Here is a 10,392-nt window from a genome sequence, read left to right as displayed (position 1 = left end):
TGCACTGAAAGGGACAAGATGGTATGTTCCAAAGGGAAGATAAACCACACGTGCTGCAATTAATGGCTTGTTGTGTTGGCCAAGTTCTGAGTTATCTCTGATGTGACCTGATTTCCCCTGTACTCTTGGGGACAGATTCAGCAGAGTGGGTTCAAGGAGGTGTACAAAGTCAATTACTTTTCCAAGGATTTGTAAAACTACCACTTCGGGGAATGAGACGGGGGAGGGGGCAGTCAAGCAAATGACAGTGCAGGTGTGGGGATTTAAGGCTGCGTTGTGCCTCAGTTTCCCCCAAATAAAGATAAGACAAACCTGCCCCTTGAGAATGAGCAAGGGGGGCTCCTTTGAGACTCTCAAATGCTGTAGCGATGCAAAATGTCATATTGGCCGCAGGGCATTGGTAGCATATTAGCAGTCATATTACTTTTAAAGCACCCAGTAAGCAGTTTATTTACAAGAACAAAGATGATGTGTTTCCCCGGACCACGCCCAGCAATGTCCGTCCCAATCCCACATAAGAAGCAGAGCAATCCCAAAGCTTGGGAAGAAGGTTATATTATCAAAGGGGTGTTGTCAAGTGGGCAGTGAAGGGGTCCAGGAGCCAAGACTCCTGGGTTCTACACCCGCCACTGACGTGCTATGTGAATTGGGACAAGTCGCTTAACCCTGCTGTGCTTGTTTACCTATCTGCCAAATGGTGTTAATTCTAGTCCCCTGCCTCTCAGGGGAGAGGAGTGATTCACTCGTGTCTGTAAATCACTTTGAGATCCTCTGATGAAAGGATAGATGAGGAGCATTGTTATAGTTGTGAACTGGATGCTTTGAATTTTTCCTGTGCACACTGGGGCCCGGCCTACACTTAGAAGTTAGGTCAGCAGAGCTATGGCTTTCAGGGGTGTGAAAGATCCATACCCCGACCTCTGTAGCAATGCTAATCTGACCCCCAGTGCAGCTGCTGTCAACCTAGCTACCGTCACTGGGAGAGGTGGTTTTCCCATAGTGATGGAAAAAACTCTCCCCTCAATACAGGCAGTGTCTACACGACCATTTATGCCAGCATAGCTGTGGTGTCCTAGCTATGCCGCTCTACTCCTATATCGTAAACAAGCCCTGAGTAATCAACGAGAAGCGCAGTAAACAGTTCAGGCACATACAGGTCAGTGGATCCTCAGACAGTTTTGTTATTGTAGGGTTGCTCACGAGTGCTTAAATGGGTGGCTCTGCTGCATTGTACATGCTTGTTAGTGTAGGGTAGGTCAAGAGGGCTGAACAGATGCCAGTGGGTTGTTACTGTCGTGTTACTCATTCTGGCAAGTGCCAGGCTGCTCACAGAGGCCTTTATGTTAAAGGCAGCAGAGGGGTTTGATTGGAAATCATCCAGCTAGGGAGAATTAGCTGCATGGCTGTAAACAAATTTGCCAAGGCAGGAAGTTGAGCATTAGCAGTGCCCTGTCCCCCCCCCTGGCCCAGGACCAAGAGCTCTGGTGCAGCTGGGGGCCATAAAACTAAGCTTCTGGCAGACACCGGGCATACTTGACCCAGCCTCTGAGCCGGGGCCCAGCCCTGCCAGCTGGGGTGGGATCAACAAGAAGGGCCCAATCACCGGGCAGATCTCTCGGGTGCCCCTCACTGTGCAGGACATCCCATATCTGGCCCTGATTTTTGAAGTTGTCCCATGTTGCCGTTGGAAAGCCAGGGGGCTGCCCGGGGTGCAGGTGTCAGGTCAGTGTCCCCCACTGCCGGAGGCTGCTAGTTTCTGTGGCACGGCCCCCTGGGCTTGGGAAGTGCCCGGTAGTTGTTGCCTGCCTTTTTTGGTTTGGGAGTGCTGAGCAGGGCAGCTGTGCGTTGGGGTGGAGGCAGAGAGCTCACGGTTGAACCGGCTGTTGCAGAACATTGCTCCCTTCCCGGCCCCGCTTCCCTCCATTTCCCACCCCACTGGCAACCTGCTGCCAAGAATCATCACAAGGCGGGGCTGGGGCCGAGAAATGGCTTATTTGAAATGGCCGGGGTGTGATCGGGGATGGCGCCTCCCTACAGGACTGAGTCACAAGGTGCAGTTTCCCCAGAAACCTGCCTCACTTTGCAAGGGGCTGGCGGGGGACAGGACAGAGTCCGGGAGTGACACTGCCTCCTTCCCCAGAGGGGAGCTGGGAGGGATCCGGCTGAAATCGGGCTGCGCCCCGGCGGCCATGGCCAGGCCGGGGCAAGGAAACCCGCGTTACAGTAGTTTGGGGTGCGGGGGGCGAACCCCTGCTTCTGCAAACGCAGCGTGCAGCCCAGCACCTCGCCCAGGGTGGGCGGCACGTGGGACCCTGTGAGGCCATCCCTTCATTGCACGGCTCGCTGCCCCTCACGGCGCAAGCCGGGGGCTGAGACCTGGGCCACCAGGCAGGGCCTGTGAGGGCCGGTGCCCCCCCAGCCTGGCAGCCACTTCCCCATGGCCAGGCTGGAGCCAGGAGCCACCCAGCAGAATCGACTTCGCCTTCCCGCCTAGTCTGTCCCAGGGCGCTCGCCGTCTCGAGTCGCCGCCAGGCCTTGAGAGGGCGGGGCGCGGGGGCGGTAGGCGGCCCCAAGATGGCGGCGGCTCCGGCGGGGGGCGCGGCTGATGCCCAGGCGCGCTTCGGCCGCTCGGTGAAGGGGCTGCTGATCGACCGGGTGACCGGCTGCGGCACCGACGTGATCGCCCTCACCAAGCAGGTGCTGAAAGGCTCCCGGAGCTCCGAGGTGAGGGGGCGGCGCCGGGACTACAACACCCGGCGTGCAGCGCGCCAGCCGCGGGGTCTGCTGGGAAGTGTAGTCCGGCCGTGGTCCTTGGGTCCAGCCGCTGGAGCGAGAGCAGGGCTGGGATGGGATGGAGCGGAGCAGTGCATGCTGGGAGCTGCCCCCTGCCCCCCCAGTTCCAGGGGGCTCCCCAGCCTCTTCCCTGGGGCGGGGGAGGGGGTTGAGGTCTGGCTGTGCTGGGGAGCGAGCTGCTCCCCCCCCCCTCCCCACAGACACCCCTGGGATCCCTGCAGCCGTTCCAGCCCGGGGTTTGGGACCCAGCGGGTGCCCCCTTGGGAGCTGCCCCCCATCAGGGGCTCCCCCCCCCCCCCCCGGCTGCTCCAGCTACCCGCTGCCAATGGGAGAAAATCTCCCAGCAAAGCATCCCCGGGCACTCTGGATTAACACAGTGTGTGCGTGTTCCATATGGGCCCTGGCCTGGAGCCTGTGGCCCGGCAGCCCGGTGGCCAGAGCGTAATCTGCTGTGTGGACACGCAGCAGTAGGGGTGAATGAGAACCCGACGCGGGCGTGGGGCGCGGACTCAGAACACACGTGTGCGGTCGGACGTCCAGCCGCTTGGTCTCGTCGCCGCATTGGAGACCCTGGGGCCTGGCCTTTTGCTTCCTCAAATCCCAAGAGAGAGGAAGTGGAAAATACGAGATGGCAGATCCCCAAGTCCGGCAGATTCCCTATCTAAGTCCATTCCTGAGTGCACTGACTGCTGCATTTCCCTACACCATAACTGAGGCTGCTGACACCATATCTCACTGTAAAACACATTGTTACCTCTTTCACGAAAGAAGCTGCAGGAAACCCAATTCTCTGCTAGTCTGTTTCATCCAAGGAATGATCACTGCAGAGTTACACCCAAGGAAGTGAATTCCCAGGAAAGATGTCCTGTGTGCAGATCTGTTGGGTGGCAGCCACATCAAATCCCAAGTATCCCAGGACTTCTGACTGCAGTTCACGTGTCTGTCTGTCTTTCAGCTCCTGGGTCATGCTGCTAGAAACATGGTGATGCAAGAGGATGCCATCCTGCACTCGGAAGATGTAAGGAACATTTATCTGCTGAAGTAATGGCATTTCTGATGAATAGGCAGTGCCGGATTTTGTCACAGAGAGTGGGACTGCAAAGCAGTGCATCCTACTCATCAGTGCAGAGTACCAAAGAGAAATGGTGTGGCTTGAGTACCGGGCTCGGAGTCAGGAGATTTGGATTCTGTTTCTAGCTCTGCTGCAGATTTTCTGGGTGAAACTGGACGTTCATTTATGACCTAATTTCAGGAGGTGCTGAGCAGGCAGGGCTCCCCTTGAAGTCGGTGAAAATCAGGCCATTGACCTCTCCGTGCCTCAGTTTCCTAATCTGTAAATGGTGATCACGTTCCCTGACCTTTCAGATGTGTTGTGACGCTCATTTCACTTGTGCTTGCAAAGCACTCTGAGGTTGTGGCGTGGAAGGTGTTATTGCAATGCAGATTATTACTATTTGTTGTATAATTCTTTCTGCTGGAGCTCACTATAGGCCAGTCTTGCACTGGTGCAGCACGATGGACTTGATACCTCTAGGAATCTTCACCAAGCTTGTCAGCTATGATCGCTTGAAATGCAGAGGCAAAACTCTGGGGTTCCCCTGAAACTCACGATACCAAAATCCTTTCTTATTGACACAGTTGCTTGGACCTCCAGAGCAGTAATCGCCATTGTGCTGCACCATTTCTGTGCTGAATTATCCCATTACTGAAGGGCTTTAGATTCTTTATTATTGTTGCACCTTTTTAGCTTACCCCCAGCAGATTTATATTTCGGCTTCTGTTGGCCAGTGGTTTGTTACACATCATGACACCGATGTCATGATGTAAAGTCCTGATGTAAAATTTTCTAAATCAGGTAGAAATGACCCCATTGCTGTTCTCTGGAGTTTTGCTCTTTTACATCCCTATGGAAAATATTTCCTTTCAGGGGTGGCAACTCCAGTCCGTAGCATTCTAGGATCAGCGAGCTTGTCCTTCCGAGATCAGAATGACAAGACAAGAAGCAGTGGCCAGTAGCTAAAGCAGGAGCTGTTTTGTTCTGAACACCAAGAGCGTCTAGGCCGTGGATTAGACTCACCGGGAAGCTGGTCCCGGTAGTAGCATTGCAGAGATTTGAGAGCAGGTTAGATACGTTAGTGCGAATGGTGTAATATTTAACTTGGCTGAACGCAAGCAGTCAGGCAGATGAGCCAAACCCAAGTGCATAGCACATTTCTTTGACCTTGCCTTCTCTAACATAAAGAGTGTGTGTGTGTGTGTGTGTGTGAGTGAGAGTGAGAGTGAGAGAGAGAGAAACTCCTACCAAAATATGACCTTTCCCTGAATACTGGGGAGAGGATGAGAGAAGAAACCACAGGCGATAGATGTCAGGTCCATCTCTTAATGTACTAATGAAAGGTGCTATGGTGATGAGCGCGCATAGGAGCCTGAAAAGAACAGAAGAGAAATGGTCTTTTCTGGGTTATTTGTGATAGTTGTTCAGGAGATCCCTGCGGTGGCTGTGTTTCGGGGTGAGGAATGTGCATTCTTGGGTTGCGATGGGGGGAAAGCTGCTACAGGAATATGCAGACTTGTAATCATCCAAGAACAACTCATATGAATTCTGCTGAGAGGCTGAGGGCGAAGAAGGTCACTAATGCCTCATTTTGTGCTTTGCAGAGTCTAAGGAAGATGGCTATAATAACCACTCATCTCCAATACCAGTAAGTAGGAGACACTGGGTACGCTGGGTGTTGGTGGGTTGATCTCCTGGAAACCCCTTTCATTTCCTTTAAAGACTCCACATTATGGTGGCTTTGCATGGAGCCTATTCTGAGTGCTGGCCAAAATGGGGCACTCCAGCACGATGGAGGGCTTCTGTTCCCCACTCCTCTGGGACTGACCCTCTATCACCAGCTCACCATGCTGGCCTGGGAGGCTGATTTTTTGGTTTGTTAAAGGGACACGGTTCCGATTTAAAAAAAAAACATTGAAACATCCCCTTCTGTGTTAATTGTTGGTCCTAAACTACACGAGCCATCGTCTCTTGGACTGGTCACACGGGATAGACGCATACAACTGCCAGCAAAAAATCTCCATATTCAACAGGATCTTTTCCAGCTCTTGGCTGCCAGTTTGCATTTTATCCAGGATACTAGTCACAGATCGTCATCACCATGTGATGGCTGCTTGGTGGGTGGGAGGCATGAGTTGATGAGTCTTCGTCAAGTTCCTAGTGGCTGGGGATGTCCACGCACACGTAAACACACACTCTTGCGCGCCCATTAACAGTCAACTGAGGACTGAATAGGTCATGGAGGCAGAACTCTCCACTCGCCGGAAGAGGTTGTCCTCCAGGTCGGGGTTGAGACATGGTGCCGGGGCAGCTTGTCCTGCTGCTTCTCATCCTGGGCCTGTTCTAAAGACAAATGGATGGCTTCAGTTTTCAGAGCTGTCTGTCGTGCCCCTTTTACCAGCACAAAATTAGCCCCATTGCTGTTTTTCCAACAGTACCTTTTCTTTTCTCTTCTTTTCTTGTCTAGACAAGAAGCTATTCAGAAGAAGTGAGTATAGCCTGTTTTGTTGGCTGATTTATTACGCTTGCACCTCTCTTGCTAAGCCACAGCGGATATTCCATGCTGATTGCCTCTCACTGTTTGCATGACACCTGGCTGGGTTTTCTTCTTTCAGCAAGTAAAGCTGCAGTGACATGAAAGCAGCATGTCCTAGCAATGGCATGGTGTTTTCTCTTCTCCAGGGGAGTTTGAGTGTGGCCCCAAGGTACATGTAAGAGGACAATAGCTCATAAACTTAGCAGGGTCACATCAGGTCATTGCTTGGATACCTGTGCTGATTTCTGAGCAAAAGGAAAGCTTTGCTCCGTGCTTGTAGAGGTGCTGAGTTCTTTTTGCTTAGGTCCAGTCACGTGCTTTGCAGACAACTCGCACTTGTGATGGCATGGGAAATGGGTTGAATGATTCATAGATTCCAAGGCTAGAAGGGACCAGTGTGATCATCTGGTCTGGCTTACTAGATGCCATATGCCAGAGAACTGCCCCAAAATAATTCCTAGAGCTGATTTTTTAGACAAAACGTTCAATTTCTTGATTTTAAAATGGGAAGCGATGGAGAATCCACCACGACCCTTGATAAGCAGTTCCAATGGTTAATTACTCTCACTGTTAAAAATGTACACCTTGTTTCCATTCTGAATTTGTCTAGCTTAAACTCCTAGCGGTTGGATCGCATTAACCTTTCTCTGCTAGACTGAAGAGCCCACTATTAAATATTTGTTCCCATGTGGATGCCAAGACAGTAATCAAGACACCCCTTAGCCTTCTTGTTAAGCTGAATTGATTGAGCTCTTTGAGACTATTGCTATAAAGCAGGTTTTCTAATCCTTTATTCAATCTCATGGGTGTTGTCTGATCCACAAGGTATTTTCCCCTCCTAACTTCTCTAACAGAGCAGTTCTATTCCCCTCACGCACAAATTGTACTGGCATGTCAATGTATTTAGCAACCAAAACACAGAGATTTGGGGAGGTGATCTCACCTTGAATGCTTTTTTCTGTTTGGTCCCCAGCGTCGAGCAATCTTCAAATCTGCAGGACCAGCTGAGTCACCTTCTGAAATGAAGCAGGAGAACCGAAGTACCAAGCACACCTAGCTGGAGCTGATGGGACAAACTATGTCTGTGGAGCTACAAAGTCCTTTCCTCTTCCTTCTTCAACAGTTACATTGGAAGGCTGAGCTGTGCTGAAAATCAGTTGTGAAAATGCACTGTATGTGTTACTGAACGTGAAGGACTCTGGGTAGGCGTGGGACAGTTCTGTAACCTGCTCATCACAGGCTCTCCCTATACCAAAGGCTAGATCACTTCCTTGCACTTAATTTAAAACAGAAAACCTTCCTGTGACGAGCACTCTATGTCCATTTTGTTTTCAGTGCACTGTACTGTTTGAATAGCTGTTTCCCTCTCCCCAAGAAATTCCCCATGTTCAGCTAATGGATCAAAGGCAATGTGTGTTATCATTTATACTTAGCCAATGCCAAACACATGACTTAGGTCCTGTATGGCTTTTCTGGGCCTATGCTCTAGCGTGAATTGCCCCATTTCTATAATTTCTGCTGAATATGGACCCGTTCGTCACAGAGTTAACAGGAGGGGTGATGGAGATGCACTCCCCCAACACCTTGAGGTCTATGCTTCCAGCATTTTTCAAACAAGGTTACATTCCCCATCCCTGACGTACAGACAGTAAGACCAGCATTTTCACGTAGGAACCTATGTTCACATTTCGACATGTAAACAGTCTTTTTTTCATAGAATTGAGCAGCTACCATCAGCAGTTTGGTCACACGTCTTGGAAAATCAGTTGCTTAAATATGGATTTAGGTGCCTAACTTGAACCAGAATTTTCAAACCCAGGTGTCTGTTTACATACAGCATCTGATGACTCGCCTGGTCCTTTGTCACCCGAGTGTCATGAGTGTCATTAGAGCTATGCTGTTACTGTGTCACCTGTCCAATAGGATGTTTATTTCATGAGTGTCATTAGCACTGTACTGTTCCCTCGTTTCTGCATATAATGTAAAGCCGGGGGTTGGAATGTTATATCTCTTGCCAGTACATCTGCTCTCTGTTTTGGCCGTGAACTGCATTCCTCCTATTTCATTGCTGTTATGGCTCTTGATTAAGCAGCCTTGAATGTCTTATGTAACTCTGTACAGAATCAGTAAACTATTCAGATATACAGCTGTGTGGGACTAATCGTGTGTTTAAAGATGCCATCAATGGACTTGCTTCCATTAAAGTCAGTGGCAAAGCGCCCATTGACTTTAATTTGGGCCCAAGACAAAGATGCCATACTGTGGTTGCTGGTTTTTTGTAAATTGCTTTTCCATGTCACTAATAACCCCTCCACTTACTCATTGGAGAAGCACTTTATTCTCTGAGTGTGCTTTTCACCATTTTTTAAAATTACATGCAGCTTGCTCAGTGAGTTGGATGACTTATTTCTTTAGGATGATGATTCTATAGAAAGAGATGAAGTGGTTGAGGTAATATCTTTCGTTGGCTCTACTTTTGTTGGCAAAAGAGACAAGTTTTGGGCTATACAACGCTTTCCTTCAGGTCTGTTTCTAAAGTCAGTTTCACTTGTGGGTCTCCTGTGCAGTACAGTGCTGTTATGTGTGGGCTTTCCACATGGTGTGTTAGGTTCATGGTTAAGAAGAGCCCAGAGAAGAATTTAAAAATAGCTGGTTTTTATGCCGCACTAAATTCAACTGCATCAGCAGGCATACTCTGATTAGTTCCACCTGCACCCAGCTGTCGCTTGCAGGGCATTGACTGACACACACTTGACCAATGGAACCCATCATTAGAACAGACTCATTGGCTGATCAGTGAGGATGTTTACCTAGTGACTACTGAGAGCAAATTAACCTTTCCTTGAGTCTCTGATACACCACAGCTCATTCAGCATTCTGCCATTAGATACATCAGTTAATTCCAGTGCCCTAACTGGAAGCTGTGCATGCAGATCTGGGAGCAGAATTTAGCTTTAAGTCCCTAAAAACATTGACACTGGCTTTTAAAAACAACCTGTCTTGATTCGCACTAAAACTGCAGTAGCTGCTGCCCTGAAATTCTGAACCCAGGAGACTTAATTATTGAATGTGGGGGGCCCAGGGCCTTTCCTTTACCAGTTTCCCCTTGCAGCATTTCTCCCCATGTCACCCTGCAGCTCTGTCATCCCAAGATGAACACCTGTAGCATTGCTTTGTTGGGTGAGGAGGACTGGACCATTCCATCTTGTCTGTCACACATATGTAGCAAATCAGGATCCAGACACATGGGGAGAAGAGAAGGTTTAAACCCCAAACATGAGTAGTTGAACCATCTGCTTGCACACTTTATTATTGTACTGAAGTGTATCAGGTAAGGTCTTTTATGAAACTTGTAATTTTCTGAACTTGCTGGTCATTCTGAGATATGAATACAGACTGGTTATTAATGTATGTATTTGTGTATCTAGAAAACTGTTCGTAAACTTCAGCTCCACTTCACAGCAGGGTACTGAGCAGTCAGGCAGGGAGGGGCACCTCCCAAGCCTGTTGTTTACATGAAACTACCTTCAGGTATCCATCCCTCATCCATCCCAGGAAAGGACCATGTCGGACTGTTAAAGTTAATGGAACAGCCTTGGGACATCCTAGCTAGAATTTCTTCTATTCTGAACAACCACAAGTCGCAGTAGGAGGAGAGACGAAGAAAAAAAAATGGGGGGGGGGGGAGACTTGAAACTGAGGGACGTGCTCTAGACAGGATGCTCTCTGTGAAATGGTGAATCCCCTAAATAGTATGCTGGGGAGTGTCAAAGGCAATAGGTAGCTTGTATTAGAAAAGGGATTTTATGTAGAAGGGACGTGTAAAGCCCGAGGTTTCATCTTCATGTTTATTTGCTGTGTACCATATCCATGTTTGCTTCCCTTCCTATTTCATTCTATTAAATGAACTGTTTGTTTATTTTTACCCCCAAGCAGGTCTCTGTTGTGCAGACTGGGGGAGGGGGAAGAGAGGGAGTGTGCCCAAATAAACTGGTATGTGGGGGCTGGT

The 10,392-nt window shown here is 49.5% G+C and overlaps 1 protein-coding gene across 1 annotated transcript; it reads left to right on the top strand.

The window, feature by feature from the left end:
* The first annotated feature begins 2,550 nt into the window (after window positions 1–2,550).
* Window positions 2,551–10,308, top strand: BORCS7 (BLOC-1 related complex subunit 7). The gene is made up of 5 exons (XM_067536963.1): window positions 2,551–2,724; window positions 3,749–3,811; window positions 5,452–5,495; window positions 6,315–6,335; window positions 7,357–10,308. The coding sequence occupies exons 1-5, from the start codon at window positions 2,575–2,577 to the stop codon at window positions 7,406–7,408; spliced, it is 330 nt and encodes a 109-aa protein (XP_067393064.1). The 5' UTR covers window positions 2,551–2,574; the 3' UTR covers window positions 7,409–10,308.
* The last annotated feature ends 84 nt before the right edge of the window (window positions 10,309–10,392 follow it).

Source organism: Emydura macquarii, unplaced genomic scaffold (assembly GCF_026122565.2).
Source record: "Emydura macquarii macquarii isolate MOO-44397 ecotype Brisbane River unplaced genomic scaffold, CSIRO-AGI_Emac_v2 contig_3692, whole genome shotgun sequence".
Lineage (NCBI taxonomy): Eukaryota > Metazoa > Chordata > Testudines > Chelidae > Emydura > Emydura macquarii.
This window is presented reverse-complemented; position numbering and strand designations above follow the sequence as displayed.